The 24,183-nt window shown below is 37.7% G+C and overlaps 2 protein-coding genes across 4 annotated transcripts; one reads left to right on the forward strand and one right to left on the reverse strand.

Annotated features, from left to right (window-relative positions):
• The first annotated feature begins 2,418 nt into the window (after positions 1-2,418).
• LOC129443392 (uncharacterized) lies at positions 2,419-16,028 on the forward strand. The gene is given in 13 exon segments (XM_073858246.1): positions 2,419-2,627; positions 3,498-4,596; positions 4,716-4,927; positions 6,059-6,230; positions 6,314-6,364; positions 6,455-6,559; positions 8,471-9,241; positions 9,322-9,486; positions 14,648-14,781; positions 14,885-15,088; positions 15,180-15,351; positions 15,448-15,489; positions 15,579-16,028. Coding segments are annotated over 12 exon segments (3,216 nt in total). The 5' UTR covers positions 2,419-2,627; positions 3,498-3,549; the 3' UTR covers positions 15,720-16,028.
• nr2f6a (nuclear receptor subfamily 2, group F, member 6a) lies at positions 15,942-24,105 on the reverse strand. Of its 3 annotated transcripts, none has more exons than XM_055202229.2 (5): positions 23,948-24,105; positions 22,598-23,205; positions 21,588-21,682; positions 18,930-19,493; positions 15,942-17,474 (listed from the first exon to the last, which is right to left on the reverse strand). In XM_055202229.2, exons 2-5 carry the CDS (start codon positions 22,864-22,866, stop codon positions 17,200-17,202), a joined length of 1,203 nt encoding a protein of 400 aa, XP_055058204.1. In that variant the 5' UTR covers positions 22,867-23,205; positions 23,948-24,105; the 3' UTR covers positions 15,942-17,199. The 3 variants fall into 3 exon arrangements, with proteins under 3 accessions (XP_055058204.1, XP_055058202.1, XP_055058203.1); XM_055202227.2 differs by having other exon boundaries at positions 18,930-19,496; XM_055202228.2 differs by lacking the exon at positions 23,948-24,105 and adding an exon at positions 23,637-23,884 and having other exon boundaries at positions 18,930-19,496.
• Positions 24,106-24,183: the final 78 nt, after the last annotated feature.

Raw genomic sequence — 24,183 nt, forward strand, 5'->3', positions numbered from 1 at the left:
CTCTTGACACATTTCACTAACATGTCATGACTATCACTATGGATATTGTAATACCAGTGAAATAATTGATATTGAAAAACATCCATTACCATTCTGAAGTAACGGTAACACAATATGCATGAAAGTCTGTTCGCAACAATAAGCCAATAGGAAGTGTAGCCCTCATGAAGAATAATTAGTGTGCTCTTTATGTGTTTGATGTGTTATTGAAAGACGCAGACCTAGATCCTGAAATTTGAGGGTACCAGTGTTCACTCTCCAGAGATATCGTGAGACATTCCCAGAGGTTTGAAGAAAATAGGCCACATTAAGTTAGCAATGACAGCATGTACGGTTAATACATAAACCTATTAACATTGAAGCAGACCTTACAAACATTTAATTGAAGCGAAATAAAGATAAACCACAGGCAGCTATCTTGGGACAAAAAATGACCCCAAGCCATCTTCCAAGGTGAATCCAAACATCTCATTGACAGAAGAAACTCAAAATGACAACTAAAATTTGTTTTAGATACAATTTGTATGCTCTACTTGCTGGGGAAACATGAAATGACCCTCCTTTACCCCCCCACATTTTTTTATATCAATGACCATCAGACTGGAAGAATGATGTCACCACTGATGCTTATCTTACACATGCCATGCCATGATAAATCTTTTTAATTAAACTTTTCTGCAATGTTTTTTTATTTTAATAATATATTTTAATTTCTAGGCCTATATATTAACTTATATCATTGTAACATGTTTAGTCTCATATCATTTATGATGTATTGCATGTATGGATATTCTAATGAGCACATGCAAAGACACATTTACAGCATAATTAGTGTTTATGTGTTGCACCACAAAATTGTACAGTATTTCCTGTAGGCTACTTAGTTTAGGTCAGACCCATTTTACCGTCTTTAAACACAGAAAAAGGAGAGTTTATGCATTTCTTAATGCACTGGGAGAAATTAAATGTATTTGCACACAACAATAGTTTAGCTAAGTTCATTGTTATTGCATATATAAATAAATAAATAAATAATTTTATATATATATATATATATATATATATATATATATATATATATATATATATATATATATATATATATATATATATATATATATATATATATATATATATATATATATATATGTTTCTTGAAAATGTGAATTAGGAGAAGGGTTTTTGTGATGGTTGGGGTTAGGGACTGGGGTAGGTAAGGGGAATAGAATATACAGTTTGTATGGTATAAAATGCATTACGTCTATGGTGTGTGTGTGTGTATATGTGTTTGTGTGTGTGTGTGTGTGTGTGTGTGTGTGTGTATACATATACATATATGTCCTCTTTAATAGAGAAACTGGAAAACATTGTGCTAGCGTGACAAAGTGTGTTGGTTTCACTGTAAAAATCTGTATATATGTATAACAACAAGACAGTTACAACTATGTGTTGTCATCAGTGTACACATGTAAATTATTTACATAATCAAAAAAAAAACAGTAACATAAAATATCCAGAGGAAAAAAACATTTTTACATTTGTTTAATACATTACAGTATTGCTTAAATTTGTTGATAAAATAGAAAACATTTGGTTTACCAGAAGACCACTTCATTTTATGTACATGAAACTTCACCATTAAGACCAGTAATTGCTTTGTCCTTTTCTATCACACAATCATTAACATAAATCATTATATCGACCCATCCAATTTAACAGCTATATTAAGTTTTCTTGTAATAAAATTTTCGACATCAACCCAAAATATCATTGGATAGATGCAATTGAAAAAAAATCGTTTCTTTCTTATTATTACAGAATTCACATGAATAGTCAATATTTAATTTAAACCTCTCTAATACATGTTTTACTGGATAAATTATGTGCATTATTTTAAATGAAACTTCCTTTACTTCTGTTCTTATCAACTGTTCTCCAAGTCTTGTGCAAATATATCTCCAAATATTGATGACAAAAAAAAACATCTAGCTGGGGGATATATAACATCATGTAAAAGTTACTGATAGATTTTAAATGTTGTCTAATTAAAATATTACTATTTCCAACAAACAGTGTATTCGTTAGACATTCAAAATTAGGGTTTTACTTTCATTTTTAAGAAGAAATAGTACTTTCCTAGGTAATAATAACAATTGCATATTCCCTGGGTCGGATTGGAATTTTAAATTTGTTAGGGAAATCTGTGTATTAGTTCAGTTGCATTGCATAGCTGACACAGATGCATGACGAAAGCATGTGAGTTAGGCTACAACGTTACTCTGCTACTGCCCTCTACTGATCAATCCTCAAACAACACAACAAAAACACAGCAGTCACACGACAAAGTATTAAACAATACGTTTAAATCTTTGAAGTAAACACAATAGTTTTGCAAAACGACAATTTAAGGTTTCTGGAATAAATATTGATATGAAGACCAGGGATTGGCTGTAGATCTTTGATTGTTATTACCATTGGCAGCAGACTCTGCGGGTTTAATGTTTAAACTCTGCGCCAGCTTATTACAGACACCGAGTCAGGTTTTTATCGTCATTTATTTAGATTCTGTAGCCATTTTGTACCTAGCCATACAAACTCACTGCAAGCTAGCCTGCTCTGCTAATAAGGTAAGGACTTGTGTTAAATGTTGTGATGTCACTTGTGCTTCAGGGGTAGTGTTCTTGAAACGTTTTACTGGGTGAATGTTTGGGAGAACAAAGTAGCCTACAACTTCCTTTCAGCTGATAATCGGAAACGGCATAGCTACTGTTTAGCAGTATGCTACCTGATGGATAGACTTGAGAACTTTAAAAAGCAAATAAAAACAACATTTGACACTATTTTACTTTACTTGACTTCACTGTTTACATTAACATTTAGGGGATATTTAAGAGATATTTAAAGGGGACATATCATGATAATCTGACTTTTTCCATGTTTAAGTGCTATAATCAGGTCCCCATTGCTCCTAGCAACCTAGAACATATGAAAAAGAATAACCCAGTACATTAGTTTCGGTAAACCATTCTCTGCAAGCATGTGAAAAAATAACTCATTGAAAGCTGGCTCCCCTCGTGATGTCAGAAGGGGATAACCACCCCTTAATCTGCACTATCCAACCACGACATTGCTATTTAGTGCAGAGATCAGCTCATTTGCATTTTAAAGGACACACCAAAAACTGCAGATTTTTGTTCACACCTACAAAGTGTCAATTGTAACATGCTATAATAAATTATTTATATGATATTTTGAGGTAAAACTTCATGTTTGTACTATGGGGACACCAAAGATTTATTTTACATCTTAAAATTGTCTTGTGAAATGTCCCCTTTAATAGAGAAACTGGAAAACTGGTGCTAGGATGACAAAGTGTGGTGGTTTGATTAATTTGAAAAACACTGTAAAAAAATTGTAGCTTATTAAATTGCTAGGTTTTTTGGTTAAACGTAGCTACCAAATGTGTATTTTCTTTATATTTATTTTTTATTTTGTAGGATACCTTATAAGAAGTTAACAGCAGAAGGTTGTGATATCATCCAAAGCACTATGATGGACCAGAGTAGTAATGAGGTCTCATCTTTACAAAGTGAAGATGTTAACAGAGCACATGGCGAGGGAGCTCTTTGTAAAATTCAATCTGATGACAGCTTTGAGGACTTGAGCTACTTTCCTTATATACCAAATAGTTTTTCAGCCAAGGAGGAAACTGAGAAGACAAAAAAAAGTGTCTTAATGAAACCCTTGGCTGATCTCTTTAAGAGATGGAAGAAGACTGATTCTGAATCACATTCCTCCTGTTCAGGGGAGATTAAAATACTACCCAACGGGACAAGGTGTAGTCCACCTGTTACTCCTTTGCCATACAGAAAACACTGGGATGCTCAGAATGCAATTCCTGGAGATATCAAGCCAAATTCCCCTCCTGATTCAACAGGACAAATGTACAACACCCTTGCTGAATCTGAACTGACCAGTATTCACCCAGCCGAGTATTATGCTGAGAAACTAGAGGTGTACAAGTTAAAATACTCCTACCTAAAGTCTTGGCCTGGTCTTTTAAGACTGCTCGCTGGCCTTGAACTTCTTTTTGGTGGGATGGTTTTTGCTTGCGTATGTTCTTATGTTCAGAGAGACAGTGAGTGGTCAAATCTTTACAGCTCAGTGGGTAATATGCAAGGATACAATAGACCCATGACACCTTTGGTGTTGGTAGTAGTTGGATTTGCATGGATATTGACTATCATTCTTCTAGTTTTGGGGCTGACGATGTATTACCGAACTATCTTGCTGGATTCCAAATGGTGGCCTCTTACAGAGGCCATAATGAATCTGGTCATTTTTCTGTTGTACATGGCAGCTGGCATTGTTTATGTGAACGATCTCAATCGTGGTGGACTTTGCTTCATGACCATCGGGATCAACCCCATCCTTTCTAACCTCTGTCGAGTAGAGGGCGGTCAGATGGCTGGAGCGGCGTTTATATTCATTAACATGATCGTGTACCTAATAAGCTTTATGGTATGTCTCAGAATGTGGAGGCACGAAGCTGCTCGTCGTCAGAGAGAGGCTTTGACAAGCAAGGTAAACTGCCAGGTAAACCTTCTTGTTCATATTTTTAATGGAGCATAAAATGCACTTTTCTTAAACCACATCATTTCATTGTGTGACTACTACTACTACTATGACTTCCAACTGTTACTATAATCTTTCAGGTACAGCACAAGACTCTGGAATCCACATCCAATATGGGCAGTTCCTTGCCTAGATCCAAGAAAATTTTATTTAAAGATGAAATGGACCAAAGCTTTCTGATGGAGAGCAAGGAGCCACATACCTCAGAGAGAGCCGAAGTACCAGAGATTTTAACTGGTGCTATTCCAATAGGACACATCCCTAAACCCAAAGTCATCGCTGATTATATCATGTTCGTATTTGTGTACATGGTGTATTTCTGTTCTAAAAAATATAAGCAGTGTTGGGGGTAACGCATTACAAGTAACGCGCATTACGTAATAATATAACTTTTCTGAAGTAGCAAGTAAAGCAACGCATTACTTTGTAAATGTACACATACATTTTTGAGTTACTTTTTTGAAAGTAATGCGAGTTTTAATTAATTCAGTTTAAAAATAAAATAATGTACTGAATTTAACTGAACATATTAACGTAGAATTACGCACTTGTATGTTTGAGTCAGAAACGGAGATGGCAGGCCAGAGCTTACCGAGCCCCTAAGGTAACATTCTAGTAAAAAACTAAATGCGATAGTTTCACGTGTGCACGCGATAGTTTCAAGTGCGCTCACGAAACTAAACTTTATTTAATTTTTGCTCCATGTCCCCTTAGGGGCTCCGTAAGAGCTTGATTTTCTTGTGATCATAAAAAACACCTGCAAGGCCTGAAAGAGATCAAGCCTCAGCCAAGTAAGAAAAAGTAACGCAAAAGTAACGTAAGCATTACTTTCCATGAAAAGTAATGCAATTAGTTACTTTTTTGGGGAGTAACTTAATATTGTAATGCATTACTTTTTAAAAGTAACTTTCCCCAACACTGAATATAAGTAATATATTTAGGGCAAACAGACGTAAATATTTTAAGGGGACTATATTTTTTAATGAGCATATACAAGTTGGCAACTTAAAGATTTGTGTGTGATGTCATGTGGTGTTGTTTTGATAATACTGCCATTGGAGAATCTAAATCGAGATAAAAACCAAAGGAATTTGTGTTTGATATACACTGTAAAAAGTAAAAGTTGGATCAACTTAAAAAATCACTTTAATAGGTAACACCTAAACATTTGTATTTTTTTCAACTTAAATTTTTATTTTACATTTAAGTTGAAAATGTTTCTATATTTTAGTTGCCAATTATATTCATTAAAAAAATTAGCTTAGATTTTTCACTTGAAATGGGAAAATTTACGTTTATAAAACGTATTTAGATATTACCAATTGAAGTAAGTTTTTAAGTAGAGCAGCTTTTACTTTTACAGTGCGTGTTAGAGTTAAAAAGCTAAACGATCACAATTGATTATTTTATATTTATTTTTCAGAAAGTATCCTGAAATACATTCAGTAGAGGACAGAGAGCAATACAAAGCGGTCTTTAATGACCAATACCAGGAGTACAAAGAACTACACATGGAGATCACAGCCACTTTAATGAAGTTTCAAGAGTTAGACAACACAATGAGCCAACTCCTCAACAACCCGAGTAATCCTGCGGTAAGACCTTTCTTCAAATAATTTAAAAAATCTGTGTTTTCAAGTTTTCCCATTATTTTAATGGCTGTTTTATGTTGGAATAGGAGCATAGGAGGATCAAAGACTTGTTGAAAGTATATGAAGGAAAAAGGAATGTAAGTAACTGTCGATCTTAATTTTTAGAGAATTAATGTGTAGTACAAGAGAAATGATTTAATGTTGTTTATGTGACTTTTATGTGCAAGGATCCATACTTCCTGGAGAAAAAGGAACGGTGTGAATATCTGAAAGCAAAACTAAGTCACATCAAGATGAGGATTCGTATTTATGACCAGATAAATGATAGAAATTACTAAACAAAAAAATCGAATTTATTACTCTTACAGTGATTATGTTTTTTTTTTGGTTGTTTGCTTACATTTTTTTTTTAGTTTACAAATTACACATTACTGAAAAATTATAAATGTTGTGCTTTAAACCAGTCCATAAATGTATATACCGCATATATATTTTTTTATAACAATATACTTTTTGTCTACAGTATTACACCAAATTTTTTTCTCTTTTTTTAATTGTTAATTGTAAAGTAAACAGGAAATGGCAATGTTCGTATCATATTACAAGTGAAAAAATCTTACCTTGTCTTATGTAAGAAGACATTACAAGCATGAAATGTGTTCAGGTGCCAGTTCAGCATACAGACTCTTGGGAACTACTGCAGATGTTAATCTGGCAATCATTAATCCAACTTCTTGTTCTTTCGACTCGCTGAGAAGCTATTAAGAACTGTGTCAGTAGCAACAGGTGGATAGGGTTTACGGTTTCAGGCCCTGCTCTTCCATAAGTCACTATTGTGAGTCAGCTGTCTCAGGTATTCACATCAAGGGAATAACTCAGACGGCAAACCTTACTTAACGGAAAACTATCAAGCAAAGTTGGACTACACTAAACAAGGACAATTCCTGTGACCATAATTGTTTTTGGTAAGTTACATGTTTTTATGTTATTTACTAAAACTTATAGACATTTACAGTAGAATGACGACATTGCAAACATGTGACCCTGAGTCATAGCATGGATATATGGGTCAAAATTGTTGATTTTTTTTTAAATGGCAAAAATCATTAGGATATTAAGTAAAGATCGTGTTCCATGAAGATATTTTATACATTTTCCACTGTAAATATATAAAAAAGTATTTATCGTTAGTAATATGTGTTGCTATGGACTTCATTTGGACAACTTCAATAGAGATTTCCTTAATATTTTTTGCACTCCGAGATTCTAGATTTTCAAATATTGTCCTATCCTACAAATCATACATCAATGAAAAGCTTATTTATTCAGCTTTCAGGTGATGTATAATTCTCAATTTCAAAAAACTGACCCTTATGACTGGTTTTGTGGTCCAGGGTCACATACGTAAAGACTGAATACACACTTTACTTATATAATAACAATTTAATTTATGTGATTGCAGCTCTCAGATCCTTTACGAATACGAATTTTAAATATTAACTGCTTATTTTGTTAAATGTAACAAATGTTCTCTCCTACCAATTGTACAAAAATAAAATCTTTCCTATAAACATGCACTGAGTCCATGCTAAGCTGCCACGGTTGATTTTCAGCTCTTGAATTATTTATTCATTCGTTTTAAGTAACCACAGGTGTGCAGCTCACCCTCTCTGACCCACAGCATTATTAACTAATAGCATGAGAGTAATAAAAATATTGCTGTTAGCAGGGTATCTCCTCTTGTCTGTTATTTACATATAATGAATGTATATTTCATATGGAGGACGCAACAGTAATGTGATGAAGAGAGTGTAGTGAAAATCCCGATGGACTGCATCTGCTCATGTTTCTCTGAATTATTCAGACGTCTCATCTGAATTGCAGTACGAGACTAATAAAGGGGATGATGCTTAGATCTGGTGACTGAAAATGTTTTGGGTTAAGTGTGTTCTGTCTTAATTTTACAGCAGAGACAAATCTGAGATTGAACAGGAACAGTAGGCTAAATATTGGGGTCACATCATTTACCGGTTGATACTTTAGAAAATTTGGGTGTTAATTGAGAGCAGAAGAGTTGCAGTGAATGTTTCATATTTTTAGTGCACAATCCCAAAGACATGCAAGTTTTCCAAATTGTGTACACCTTAAATGCACTGTAAGCATCTGTCCAATACACAAATACATGTATATTTGCAGATGTAAGTCTTTCCAGATGATCTGATTGAATCTAATTTTTCATTCAGGTTCTTGGTTGAATCATGTTTGAAGCCCAGCAGTATGACAGCCCACCTCAATACAGCCCACACTACGTTGCCCCATCAAACATGTACACATCCCGAAGTTTCTACTCGCAAAGGAGCGAATATGGATTATACTCTTCAGTGCCTGATGGTCCTCATGTGGAGGGAAGCCCTCAGCATTTCTACAGATGGTTCTCGCCACCTGGCATCGTGAAGACTATGGAGGGATTGACCGCATTGCTCTGTTTCGTTATTTTCGCCTGCGTCGCTTCCACTCTGGTTTGGGATATGCATGGCTATGAAGGCAGCCTTGGGGCTTACGTTGGTGGATCTGGGGGCTTTGGAGCGGGCGTTGGCATCGGGACGGGGTACTACGGAGGAGCCTACGGCTATCAGAGCTCCTATATGACACCATACTCTGCAAAATCAGCCATGATCTCAATGGCAGCCATTAATTTCATCGCGTCTTTAGCCATCCTAGTGGTCAGTTTCTCTAAGGTATGGTGCGTGCGTGGAAAAACTTTTTATTTGACAGTTTTGGTGGTGGATGTGGTTTTGGCTGTTCTTCAGGGTATTATAGACATCATATTCGTGATAGGGGTCAATCCCACAGCGCAGAGTTCACAAAGCATTTTATACAATCCCATCCTGATGATGTGTCAGACTTCATTAGGGACACCCAGCATCAGTGCTGGAGCAGGCACAGGTTTCCCCGGTGCATACCCTTCATTTAATCGATATCTCTATCATTACTGCTTTATGGATCCTGAGGAGGTCAGTATGTAGAGAAATACCTGTTCTATACATGTGTCATCACTGTAACATTAAACGGTTATTGTTTTTTCATTAACTAGGCTGTTGCACTCGTTTGTGGGCTGTTTGTCATGGTTGCTCTTATGGTTGCTGCCTATTTTGCCTATAAGACTCGAAGCAAAATATGGCGTCATGGTAAAACTAATATCTACTGGGAGGAGCCACCTATCCTAGGAACAGTCAGGAGCCAGAATTCACAAGACTGGGTGAGTTTATAAGTACAAGTTTATTATTGATACACACTCACTTTAAGTGAAAATTTTAAGTTGAAAATGTTTATATACACTACTGTGCAAAAGTCTTAGGCAGACTTGTTGTTTTAGAAGTTTTAATGTCCATCCATATTTATTTTTCAATCTATTTTATTAAGATACAAACAGAAAATAAAGGAAAAATTCTTTAGGAATCGTTTAGTGTGACCTCTCTTGGCACTTAACAGCTGTTGAGCGTTTTTGAGCAGAATGAAGTTAAAAAAAACTAATTTCTTTAAAATTAGAAATTAGGATTTAATTTTATTTAGGCTAAAGAGATCCTGCAGTTTCCTGTTATTGCTCAAGTGGAAGGGGAGTTTACCCTAAAAAACTTGACACATCAGTTTACATTTTTAATACTATATACACATTTCCTGTATTTTATTACTCATTCATTTACTTATTCATTTAGCTGACGCGACTTACAATTGCTATATATGTTAGAGGTCGCATGCCTCTGGAGCAACTAGGGGTTAAGTGTCTTGCTCATGGACACCATGGTGTATCACAGTGGATTTGAACCCGGGTCTCTCACACCAAAGGCATGTCTCTTATCCACTGCGCCATCACCACTATAACCACTATATGATCACTATAACATTGCAAAATCTAATTCTGGCATGGTGGCCTAAGACTTTTGCATAGTACTGTATATTTTATATATATTTAAATATATTTAATAAAAAGTATTTTTTTTATTAAGTGAGGAATTTTAAGTTGAAAAAATTTCAGATTTTAGGAGTTACCAATTGAAGTATTTTTTTTTAAGTTGATCCAACTTTTACTTTTTAAAGTGCACTTAAAATTTTAATTATGCAAGTCAATACAACCTACTTTTTAAAATTTTGACTTGTGATAAGTTGACATAATTTAGAAAAACAAGTTAAAATTGTTTACCTTCATTTGTTAAGTAACATATAAATAAATATAAACTTCATATAGAAATATATTGATATATCATTTTTACAGTACTTAGGCCTTAAAACTTCTTAAAACGGATTATTAACTCCTAATCTGGTATGCAACCAAAGCATGCAGTAGGAGATCAATCCACATTTCTGGTGTAAAGTGCATTGTATAATGCATCGTGCATGTTTCATGTATTGTACAGTATTATTTAATTACAGATATGACACTACAGGAAACTTTTATACAGTACAGTACAGATATATGTTTTGAAGAGGTGTTATGACTAAGCTGCTTCCTTCAACACAACCACTCTGGTTTTACGCTAGTGATTATGTGCAAGGGACTAAAATCCCTTTGAGGTTCAGACTGTTTGGCAAACAGAACATGAACATGTTTTAATAGACCTGTACTAAAAAACACAGGTTTAGTGAACCAGAATAACTGGCAACATTATTGAAATTGCTACTTAATTAACTACCAGTGACATGCAATGAAATCAGTCTTATGATATGCACTGTTTTTGTGGTTAATCATTTATAATCTACTTTATATACCTGAATAAAGGTCAGTGAGCAACTCGGGCCTGCTGAACAGTCGCAAACAATGTTTTTAATTGTAGGATAGTGCATTCATGCCATTCCCTGTTAGCATTTCTTAAAAAACTGATGGCAGCTTGGGTAACACTATCAGATTTTTGTTGTTAAAATGCACTTCTGTTTACAGTATGATAGCAATAGCATGTGGTGTAATTATTAGAAATACAAAGTTACTAAATTTTTATACAGAGAAATTATAATTTTCATGCACTCTTAACAACATTATTTTATTGATTTGATATTCCAAAGATGAATTACTCCATCTCAATTAAATTCACATTTATTTGTATAGGGCTTTTAACAGTGCACAGTTGTCTTAAAGGGGACATTTTCCATGTTAAAGTGCTATAATCGGGGTCCCCAGTGCTTCTACCAACCCAGAAAACATGAAAAATAGCAACCCTGTAACTTTGTTTTGGTAAGGCTCTCTCTGCAAGCATGTGAATATAAAGGTCATTCAGATTTCGCTCCCCCCATGACGTATTAAGGGGATCTTATTATAATGATACCGCCCCTTCATCTGCGCTATCCAACCATGACGCGGCCTCACGAGTGCGAGAGACAGAGAGAAAGAATGACTGACAGCACGATGCGTTTGTATTCCCTCAAACACAAACAGTAGCCTACAATCTTATAACTTGTCGTTTTAATGGTATTTCTAAAGGTTGAAGATGAGGATTAATTACCTTAGTGCAAGAGAGAGAGAGAGAGAGAGAGAGAGAGAGAGAGAGAGAGAGAGACTTTAGACTTTAGACCAGGTTTTTGTTGGTCAATGGCGTAGTCTATTTTAGTTGCCTTAAAATAGCAACGCGCCAACAATGCGCCTGAACACACCTCGTTTTCAGACCAGAACGCCCATGGGCGCAAAAGGGGGCGCAAATGCATTTGCTATTTAAACAACGCGGCGCTAAACGTGAAAATTATAATTGCGCAGGGTGGAAACTAGCAAAAGACACTTGCGTTGCGCATTGCGCTGCATTGCGCCGGGTGTAAGATAGAGCCCATAAAGTGCCTACTTTAACATGTCACAATAAATTACCTATATGGTATTTTGAGTTAAAACTTCACATATGTACTCTGGGGACATCAAAGATTTATTTAATACCTTAAAAACGTCTTGTGGAATGTCCCCTTTAGAGCTGCTTTACAGAAAATGCATGTTCATGTTACAAAATAAAGTTGATAGATACTATAATTTTTTGTGTTTACAGTTAGCAAAATTAATTGTGTATATTATTGCAATGATAGGTGATCATAAAGGATATTATGATATTTGACCGTTTCTGTGATGATCCAGAGCTGTCATTTTAAGTCCCTGTGGGGGGAAGGGCTATCATCATCTCTTAGATGTTGGAATATCTGTAATCTTGAAAAGAGGTTGGATAAACTGGAGCGTAGCGTAGTTTCTATTAGAGACACAAAAGCAGGCAACAAATAATTAGCATAGCTATTGTTCATAACATTTTAATCAAATATAATCATTTGTGTTTAATGTGATGCAGCTGGAGTATAACAATCTTGGCTATAGAGATGTGTATTTAATATAGGCCCTGTTTACACCTGGTATTAAGATGCATTTTTGTCGATTGGATCACAAGTAGACGATGGGTCACAACAGTGGTGTCCAAAGTCGGTCCTGGAGGGCCTGTGTCCTGCAGAGTTTAGCTAAAACTTCCCTCAACACACCTGCCTTAAAGTATCTAGTCTGTAGCTGGATCAGGTGTTTAATTAGGGTTGGAATAAAACTCTGCAGAGACACCGGCCCTCCAGGAGCAGGAGTGGACACCCCTGGGTCACAAGGTCTAAACATGATGTAAAACGTTTTAAGCTTGTCCACTTTCGATCACATTCAGAGGTAGTCGAAAACACATTCAACTGGATTGCTATCTCTGCCTATTGATCTAATGTGTGATGTACTGAGCACAATGTTTTGCGGTCTTGACTTTGTGTGCTCAGCGTAGCAAAGGAAACTAATCCCATGATGTCTTATTATATCGCCAAGGAGCAGTATGCAGATTGAAACAACAGAGGGCCTAGAACAGAACCTTGTGGCAGTCCATAAATTACTGGTCAGGAAAGCTTGTTCGGTTCACTCTGAGTTTACACCGCTCCCGACAGTGGGTCATTTCAAAGTTTATGGAAAATGCTTTGACTTTCCTGGAAATGTTATTTGTCAGCGGCATGTTATTGTTACAACAATACACGGGCTGTGTGTAGCTGTAATCGAGCGTTTCCTAAAGAACGGCATAACTTTGGAAACCGTGCATGTGTGTGAGGATGGGATAATTGTGTTATGAAGGATATACAAGGTCTTAGTGTATTGTCTAATGCAAAGCATCTTAAGTGGTCTCTTAGGTTCCTAAGACACCATATTGTTCAGAGATATCTGTAATGGGTATCTATAATGATAAGTACTTCTAATTGTTTTCCGCTCTGGTTTTCACATCCAGGGTCATTGAGCGTGTATTTCCTATTAAAGGACCATCGGTGACAGTGCTTGCCCACTGCCCTAGGCAAGATAAGACATGACTAAAGGGAAAATACCAATACTTTTACCTTTTTGTCAAGTGGTACAGGTATCGAAAAGGAAAAAATATTTTTTTTTGCAAAATGTATGTGTGTGTTTAACACTTTTTTAAAGGGACACTCCACGTTTTTTGAAAATAGGCTAATTTTTTCAGCTCCCCTAGAGTTAAACATTTGATTTTTACCATTTTGTGATCCATTCAGCCGAACTCCGGGTCTGGCGGTACCACTTTTAGCATAGCTTAGCACAATCCATTGACTCTGATTAGACCATTAGCATCGCGCTCCAAAATGACCAAAGAGTTTTGATATTTTTCCTATTTAAAACTTGACTCTTCTGTAGTTACATCGTGTACTAAGAGTTGCGATTTTCTAGGCCGATATGGCTATGAACTATACTCTCATTGTGGCGTAATAATCAAGGACTTTGGTGCCGTAACATGGGTGCAGCAGGCGCAATGATATTACGCAGTGCCTGAAAATAGTCCCTAGCTATTGAAAGTAAGGGGACTATTTTCGGGCACTGCGTAATATCATTGAACCTGCTGCAGCCATGTTACGGCAGCAAAGTCCTTGATTATTACGCCAGAATGAGAGCATAGCCATATCTGCTTAGAAAATAGCAACTTTTAACTTTCCGTCAGTCCCAGCACACAATGCAACCACAGAAGAGCCAAGCTTCAAATAGGAAAAATATCGAAACTCCCCGGCTATTTTTGAGCGCGATGCCAATGGTCCAATCGGATTCAATGAATTATGCTAAGCTATGCTAACAGTGGTATCGCCAGATCCGGAGATCGTCTGAATGTATTCCAGGACGGTGGAAATCAGGTGTTTAACTCTAGGGGATCTGAGAAAATGAACCTATTTTCCAAAAAAGTGGCGTGTCCCTTTAATCTACAATGATTGAGTAACTATTATCCAAGACCCAAAAATGAGTTTAGGGCAGTTAGATGCTTCCATTGTCTTCAGTAAAGTGGGCTGCTTCTCTAAATACTGTTGATTTGGTCATTCAGCGGCAGTCTTAATGTCTGACCAGAATCGATTAAACATGTTGTTCTGTGGTTGTGCATGATCTGTTCCAGAGAAGCACTCAATACACCCCCACTGTGGTTTTATCGGAGAAGGCTACCCCTAATCTGAAAGCAGAGAACAGCTTCACCTCGTACACTGAAGGAACAGTGAGCGTCTACAGCGAGGGAACTTATAAAATCAATGTGTAAGTACACTCAGTACTAACCAGAACAAGAATAATCTCCAGAGCAAGAATTTCTGGTTAACACAAATGCCTTCTATTCTTTTCACTGCTTTTTCTTCATAAGATGTTCTGAGAACATGAACAGATCCTCCCCAGAACCGTTGTACCAGAATCAGTGGATGAGCTCCAGTCCTGTAGAGGAATATGATGACCTGAGCTCCTCAGCGCATAAAATGGACACTTATGATGTTCAGGATGTTCACTGTGAGACAGGTTACACAACTGGAGGGGAATCGGCTATTGAATTAGACACACATCAGTTGGAGAAGTGAGTTTTTGTAATATATCATTTCTTCAGTACTTCTCTCTGTGGACAAGGTGCCTTATTGTGCTCCGTAACCGTAATTTTGTGAATTAAGCTCTTATTCAGAGATAACAACAGATGAACAGCGCAAACAGTACAAGGAACAATTTGACACGACCCTCGCTGTGTACAAGAATCTCTGTGCAGAGTTGGATGATATCAGCGATCAAATGAATAAACTCAGTCGAGAGCTGGACACCCTTCATGAGGAATCCACTAAGTTCCAGGTAGGTACCAAGATCTTGGCATAGATCGATTCAAATGTCTGTTAGTTCACTTCAAACAATATATTTTGATCTTACGGGACATATTTCCTGTTACAGGCTGTGGCTGAGGAATATAATCGACTTAAGGATCTGAAACGGGTAGATCAAATCTTATTAGTGTTTTGGCTCTTAGAATTGAGTACATTTTTCGTTCTGTAGATCACTAATACCTTTATTTTATTTTTTAGTCTCCAGAATACCAGACTAAGAAGAATCAATGTAAGAAACTGAGGCAAGAACTATTTCACATTAAGCAATTGGTCAGAAATTACGACAAAGGCCCTCCAAGGAGAGAGAATTTTGCTGATCATCAGGATTTCTTTGTGTAAAACTGCTTTTGTAGCATTATTTTTAGTGCTTATATTATTGGGATAGTTCATCTTTCTATAGTAGTTTTGTAAAGTTACTGTAAATAGTTTGTAATCCTGTGAAATATAAACAAATAATATATTGTCTCTACAGTTGTTATATAAAGATTCTCTAAAACAAAAACACCCAAATGTATTTTTTGTAAAAGTGACTGAACAAAGGAATGCTCACGTATACAACAGTCAATGTATGATACCTTTGTTTATTCAAGCGGTCATACACAAATATTTAAAAAGACAAAGATATTAAAATGAAAACTGTACACATTGCATGTTTTGTTTTATGTATATTAGACCGTCTATGTTTCAAGGCCTAAATATGAGGTAATATTAGTCATGTACGCTAAGGCTAGAAAAAAATACATCTCACAACAAGAGCCAATGCCACATGCTGTCAACTGTGCTCATCAGATCACTGCTCCACAAAAGACAAAACAGGGAATGCCATTTTCTTGCCAAAAATGGCACGCGCGACACAAACAACAGACAGGTACATCCAATCATTCCTCTTTAGTGTGAAATGAGCAGCGCTTTAAAATTAACACAGCCGAGAATGATGGATCATCCATTTAAACCGAGGTATTTTTTTGGTCAACATACACATTTATCAGTTTATCTTTAAAAAAACAGAAGAATACAAACCATGCATGATCAACTCTAAAATACAGTCATCTGTATGTGGATAAGCACCACGTCCATATAGAAAAGGTTCACTGGTTTCAAATCTGAAAAATACATGACTACTTCATTGGCCATCCATTTTATAACATTTTAAATGTATGATGTGCGTTGGATAAAAACCATCTGAAACAATGCTGAAAAGGTACATATGCAGCAGACTTCTGGTCTTGTAATAAAACAAATACACTCTATTCCAAATGAATAATATAAAGGGTCTCTTTCCAAATTTCAACTTTTCTTTAAAGAAATGCAATATAGCCGAAAGTTTAAATTGACCGTTAAATAACTCCAATTCTGACTGTGTTTCTGATCGAATGGAATGTCTTTATAGTCTGGTACACGAGGGCCCAAGGCCCCAGCGGCAGTCCAAAGTGACTTTGATGACATTAAAGTAACCTTCATGTTCAAACCCAACAGATAGAACATTTTTCTAAAGTTGGCCTTTTCCAATAACACACTTTCTGTCTTTGTAAGATTTCAATTTTCACTAAATAACTCACTATTAAGCCGTACCTGGCATCTCACAAACGGTTTCAAATATTTCATAGAGTCAATTTTCAAGAATGGTTTTGGGGCAAGTCTTTGCATCATTAAAACAGTTCACAGAACATAGATCAAGCCATCTGCAACATACTAGTGATTCCCATAGTATGACCCCCGTTGCATTGGAATACACAGCCAATGTTAGGTTTGAATGCATGATGAAGAGATTTGCTAAAGTACTCTGGTAGTTGACTGCCTCTGTAGTCACGACTGACGATTATTGTCCTGGAGCGTACGGCCAACTGATGGAGCTGCCAGAGAGCTGCATGTCACGGATGAGTGTCTCGATGGGCGTTTTTCCTACAAGCCTCATGAAGAAAAGCTGAGAGATTAGGTTGGCGGGCACCGCTCGAAGAGCGGGCAGTCGTAGTAGCAGCCGTCCAAAGCGCTGGGGTTGTCCGGGGTACTGCATGCGCTCGTACTCGGTCAGGGCCACCTGAGCTTTTTCCTGCAGGCTTTCGACGTGAGCTGGGTCTGTCAGGCCACAAGCATCTAAGAACAAATGCACAGAGAGACCAAAGCAACCAGTATTATTCACAAGTACTTGTAGCTCAACACTACACCTTTATCAACAAAGTAGTAGCATTTTCACAATGGAGGTAGCGCTGTACAACATTAGGCAATTGTCACTCCCCAAATTTTACCGTGACTTAGGGTTTTCCTTATCCCACATTATATTTCTTGGGTTTGCGCCATTCCTTTCAAGGCAAACAAACCAGCACACCTTTGCTTGTTCAGGGTTCCCACACATTAGTTTACTTCAAATTCAAGGACCTTTCAAGGACTTTCCAGGGTCAATATCCTCAAATTTAAGGACCAAATGTGGGGACACATTTCAAGTGAGAGCAAGGTTACATCGTGTTACCTTTTAAGATACATTGTTACAGTTCCCTTTCGAGGGAATTCGCGCTGTGTCACTGCGGTGACACTTTGGGGTCGCCTCCAGGGGTAAGTGCGTCTGAATGTGTATATCAAATTCAACCAATGGTGAGGCTTAATGACAAAGACATGGTGACGCGGGAGCCAGGAAGTATATCGCTATCTGAAATATTGCCAAAGACGGCATTACAAGGATGCAGGAAGTATGGCAAGGGAGACACAGCGTCTCGTTCCCTTCTCAGGGAAAAGCAGTTACATACATAACCTGAGACATTTTATTGTGTCAAACACAACTATGCAAAAAAGCATTTTGGTATGAATCAACATTCGCATAAAGAAGATATAAGCATTTAAAGTCAACAGTTTAGCATGTGTGCTTAAAAAGTCTAGAATTTTTATGATATTATCCTACACTACACAGGGAATAATATGGATTTTTTTCCAGAAAACTTCCTGCATAACATCGATTCAAGCACTTTCAATGACCTGTATCTATGTATGTATATTTTCAAAAACTTCCCAGGGCCTTGAATTTTTTCCCCCCAGATTCACAAACTTTCAAGGACCAGTGGGAACCCTGTTGTTGCTTAGTGCCGATTTTGTAGATGTATGACAGAAATATATCTATTCGACAATATCGAACACTGATTCATGAGTTGAGTATGTGCGTTCAGTCGGTGCAGATTGCATGAACTTCGGCAGCAAATGAAGTGACTGTAGATTGTAAAGCATTACCCGCTATACAGGTTAGTGATTTGACATTGTTATCACAACAGCTGGACATGATTGTAATAATTTAATTCACCGTGACCCTGTCCAAAGACTGACCTGGCAAACAACCCTCCCCCATTTTCTAAAACTAATTGTATCCAGATATCGAATCACAATAAAACCTATTTTGAATCCAAAACTGTGGATTTTAACAAAGGGGGACAAGTTTGCAACCCTGATTTGTAATGTTTTAGGTTTCTTCACAATGCAGTCTCTTGCTCATCTTATCCAGTAGATGGTGCTAGTATAACTTGTATTCTCCAAAGTTTAATCCTTAAGTACTTCAAGCTGACCCACCTGGTGAAAAGAGAGCTATGGCCTTGAGACAGCTGTACTCTGCTGAATCCACCTGCAGACGGGTCAGCTTCTCCACTTGGTCCTGGAAGACACGCACCTGGTCCATGAAGGACACCACCCTCTCGGCTGACATAGGAGAGGAGTGAAAGCCTGCGGCGGCGAGGAGCGGGGCCATGTGCAGTGGCAGGGCAGACTGGGCCGCGTTTAGAATAAACAGTTCGCTCCAGCTGAGCCTTAGCAGGGCCACCTGCTCCGACACAGGCAGCTCAGGGAAATAAGGAATGTTTCTGGCCCATTCGATGATGCTGAAAAGAAGTCTGGCGGCCAGCTCGCAGATGCTGTCGATGCCCATGGAGGATCCGCCGCTGCCACCCTGCATCTGCTGGTTGTATTGATGGGTATAGCGGCTGTTGGGGTAGGGCTCTGCCCGCAGGAGCTGGGAGATGAGCTCAGAGACCTGCTGCCCATTGTAGAACTCAGTCACACCGCTTCCGGCGTTACCGCCAACTGGAGTCGTGGATGGGCTGAGACTGGAATGCGAAGGTGGGATGCGTCCACGCTGAACTGCTAAAGGGAGAGAGGGAAGAGGGAAGCACATTTATGATGTAGGTGAAACATCTGTTAGATGCGCCAAACTGTCCTTTGCTAACCCACAGCATGGGACATCTGGTTGAGTCAGATGACTGGCCTTAAGGATTAGAAACTAAATCCTGATCGCACAAGGACACAGAAGCATGAAAAATACTTTCGCAGGATAAAGAGGAAATGTTCCAGGTGATAGTCCAATGACTTTCAGAATAAAGAATAAAAACAACCTTTGCTATAAACTCTTTCCTACAGATTGTGTCTTATATCCTACAGATTTAACGAGAACCAAACATCTTACATCACAAATCAACTTAAATCTCACAGTCTGCAGCAGGTGAAACACGTTGTTTAGACTACTAGGTGAACTTCAAGTTCATAAAATAGAGACTATTTTGCATACAAAGAAAATGTAATCTTAAAAGTAAAACCATACTGATTTAAACTTACTTTAATAATTATAATTCATATAAAATAACGCAATACAACAAATAGGGCTGTCACGGTTATGACATTTGGCTGACGGTTAATTGCCTAATAAATTGTGCCGATTATGGTGATTAATTGACCGTTTTATTGCTTTGACATTTAATTCTCATACTTTTTTGTTTGTTCATGAAATCATTTTTTTGGCAGTTAATATTAATACACATATCACATATTTAAAAGTAATTATTTAATGAATATATCTTTCAAAAACTAAAAAATTCTTCATAAGAAATAAACACAATAAAGTGTCTGAAAAATAACTAAAAATAAAAATGCATCAAAAAAATAATCTGACCATACCAGAACCAGCCTTAAATAGTAGTTAATCCTACTAAGGTCATATTAGTAATGGACCACATGTTTATCAAAGTTTTGCAGCATTTCCTTTACGGCAGTTTTTTCAAAATATTGAATGGCTTTGCAATGTATCTTGTTACCCTGTCAGTTAAGGAGCACCATGATACTGTCTCGTTTATACAGGCGCTGCAGCTCCCCCTTGTGTTTTTTAGAGAGATATGCAATCATTGCGGTGATCTGAAATCATTGCGATGAGGTCAAATAATTGCGGTGAGACGATTATTTAATCATTGTGACAGCCCTAACAACAAACACTACTAGAATATATACAAGTTCTTTTGATATTCTATCATTATTCATTGACCACGTTTACATGGTCCAATTATAATGGAATTTTGGAAATATTGCGATTAATCCTGACCTCATGTAGACACAATACTTCAATACAAATATTACAATTAGGCTCATAATTGCAGCTATTCGTATGCCTTCACAAAATGCGGCCATGTAAACACTTAAACCGCATCTATAAAGCACTTATTGAAGTGCGGGTGTGTTGGTGTCATGCACCTTTAGCGCAAATCCCTTTTAAACTTGACATTGGGAAGTTTCCCTGAACTCTGTCAACATGACTTGCTGTCAGCAGACTGTCCTCATCCAGAAACAGCTCAAATAAGGCAACAGCATCTTATAAAACCTAATTTTTCTGTCTTCATCACGTAAACCGGAAGTGCACATTAAATAGCACGAGCTTCGTCAGATAGCATCTACTTCAAAATGCAAAATATACGTCAGCAGCCAATGTTAATTGTTAATGATTTGGGACACATATTATGTTATGAAATGTTAAACTATTTGAGTGGCGGGACAGGGATTTGAGCAACTTCCTGAGTCACAGCTGGGCGGCGCAGACAGGCGCCACCTGGCGGCGCCGGTGTGCGTATACTCATAGAAAACAATGTGTTCAAATTTTTTAGAACGGCGCGGCTCTGTGCGGCGCTGAGCTGCGCGGCCGGTGTGCGATCCCCTTTAGTGTGATGCACTAATCACACTGTTCAGGGCTTATTTCTGTAATAACAACCGGCTGCGTATACGTTATCCATTACATATAAAATCATGCCTGTTTAAGACCATTACATTTTCCCTATCTTTAAATTATGAATGAAAATTATGACCTGTACATTTTCTCAACAAGATGTGCCTTGATAATGTTTCCAGTTCAGGAGCCTGAAATAAACTGAAGAAAAAAATGTCTGCTGATATAAAGGATGCGGGATAAACATTTACCTTCTTTGCGCATTCCCACTCTGAAACACTTCTTTAAACGGCAGTATTGACACTGGTTGCGGTGATGTTGGTCAATCTGGCAGTCTCGGTTTGATCTGAAAAAGACACCAAAACAAGCTTAAAGTTTCACATTCAAAAACAAAACATTATTTATATAGGTTCCAGTATACGTGTTCTTTACTTATAATTCAGATGGGATGCACCGATCCGATACCTGGAATCAGCATCAGGGCCGACCTAAGCCTTTTTTGCTGATTTGGGTATTGGACTAACGGGACCAATCCCGATACTGTGCATTACCCGTGATTGTTACTGTCAAGCTATTAAAAGTACAAAATATTATAAAAGCACCAGAAACGTTTTTGTGCACTATATTCCAAGTCTTAATACACTCGATGGCTTTATGTAAAGAACAAACGCATTCATTGAATTCATGGAAAATTTGATGTGGTACTCGCTACTGGGTTAAAGCACTGGAGAAGTGGACTGGATAAAATGCGTCATTCACACCCACAATAACTGTATTTTAAAGATCTGACTTTATAAAGACTCAGTAAACTGTTGGATGGATGCTATAAACATAAAATATATATTCTCTTTGTGTTGTAATGGTTATGAACTTTCTTTGCGGAACGATGGTTCCCATGAGAGGATGCTAAAAATGTATTATTCTGCACCTGGGATGCGCATAAGCGTTAAGGACAGGATGCTTAAGCACATCATTCCCAAGTTCCCAACAATAACCTTCTGCATTAAAGCCTTTATTACTGTGACAGTTTTGTGCAATTAAGGACAATATATTTAGCCTCATCATTTTAAATGATAGGTTTGTACCAGTAAGCACTGGGTGTGTAATATGTGTGTGTGCAGTTTTTAATTGATCACAAAAAAATACAGCAGTATCGGATGATACTCAAAATTCTGGTATCGAAATCGGATCGATAATGGAAAAAGTGGTATCATTGCCTACTGTATTAAGATAACACAAACAAAGTGGCAAATCTCATCACCTGCAGGTGTAATTGAGGTTTCGTCGGACGCTCCTCTTGAAGAAACTTTTGCAGCCCTCACAGGTAAACACGCCATAGTGTTTTCCACTGGATTTGTCACCACAGACCACACAGTCCACCACGCACCCTTTATCTTCGTCCCCAGCCTCCATGTCGCTGCCACCTCCTTGCGGTGAACCATCTTCTTCATCTCCCCTCAGGTAACCCTTCTCTCCAAGTCCGTTAGTATCACCATTGGGATCTCCCCAGCCCCCTCTCACCATGGCCATTGCTTAGTTATCAGCACAACCGAGATGAAAAAAGCACCCAATATGCTGTTGGCCTAGACAGCAATTTCGGCTGACCCCGTTTCTTGACAGCTACGTGTTCTAAAAAGAAAAGCAATGGAGGCTTTTCGATCCGGCAATTGTCTGTGGTCTCTTTTGATTCATGGATGCTCAGACATGGGTCCGAGGCACTCTTCAAAGTCAGTCAACTTTGGTTTTGGGGCAGTGGGTGGTGCATTCTGTTTTGTCTTTTTTGACAGACCATATTTACATTTTGATGCTGCTTCTTTAGTCGTACCTCTGAAAATGTCTCATTTAGACATTAAATGTTGATTGGGTGACCTGTAAAAGAAAAAAGTCACTCAAAACAACCTTATCATCAAGCATTTGTCACAGCTTAACTGTATTTGATCACTATCTCTAACTTATTATTACTCTTCTAAGATTCCCCCCGAATTTTTTTTTAAAACACCTGACCTTTCAAATGTTCCAGCCAGAACAAGACATAAAGAACAAATTAAAAAAAAAACACAAATAAAAATCCCACATGAAACGGAATGTACTACAGTATTTGCTATTGTAAACTTTCGTAAAATTCCTAAATATAGTTTTTTTTACCGTACTATTATAAACACCATTTTAGGTCTAAAGTCTACGAAAACAAACTTTTAATGTTCAAAACGCGTTAACGTTAGTATAAAAATATCTGCATGCAATATAAACTATTTGTTCAAGGAAGTGCTCTCTCTGTTTGTTATGAAATGGGGACATACTTTTGAAGTCTAGTAACAGTTAACGTGGCGCTTTGATTAAAACGAGCGAATCGATAACGATACAGCTCCCGTTTCACGGTTTCGACGTGATCGCGAGCTGAATGACCCATTTCATGTTTTTCATGCGCGCCAGTAACAAACATGCGGCCTAACCTCCAGCGATCTGGCTCGAGCAGGGGGAGGGGTGGAGCCATAGCTTTAGCCAAATACCTCACTCGCGACTTCGGCTAACATTGTATTTTTGCTTATCGCTAACGGAGTGAGATGTAACCTAGCGTGCAGTTCATCTGAATATATTTGAAAATTCCTACCTGGGTTGAAAAAGTGCGAAAGTCGCGCGAGCTCCAAGAGGACAAGAGACAGCGCGAGTCAATGTCCAGTAGAGTGCGCGCGCCGCGTGCTTGTGAGGGAGGGTGTACGCGCGCGTGTGTGTGTACGTGAGGGGATGCGCGGGGATTTGACACAGCCATTGAAGCCCGCGGTTGCCATGGTATCCGTTGCCTTATTTGGGCAAAGAAGTCAAAGTGCAGCGAGGGCTGCTCTGCTG

Source organism: Misgurnus anguillicaudatus, chromosome 2 (assembly GCF_027580225.2).
Source record: "Misgurnus anguillicaudatus chromosome 2, ASM2758022v2, whole genome shotgun sequence".
Lineage (NCBI taxonomy): Eukaryota > Metazoa > Chordata > Actinopteri > Cypriniformes > Cobitidae > Misgurnus > Misgurnus anguillicaudatus.

What these genes read in the sequence shown, in the direction of transcription:
- nr2f6a (XM_055202227.2), bottom strand. Translation starts at nt 22,866, where the DNA reads ATGGCCATGGTGAGAGGGGGCTGGGGAGATCCCAATGGTGATACTAAC. An exon ending in AACCTCAATTACACCTGCAG is followed by an intron (nt 21,683 to 22,597) that starts GTGATGAGATTT and finishes TGTCTTTTTCAG; the next exon opens with ATCAAACCGAGACTGCCAGA. An exon ending in CATAGCTCTCTTTTCACCAG is followed by an intron (nt 17,475 to 18,929) that starts GTGGGTCAGCTT and finishes ATTTGTTCTTAG; the next exon opens with ATGCTTGTGGCCTGACAGAC.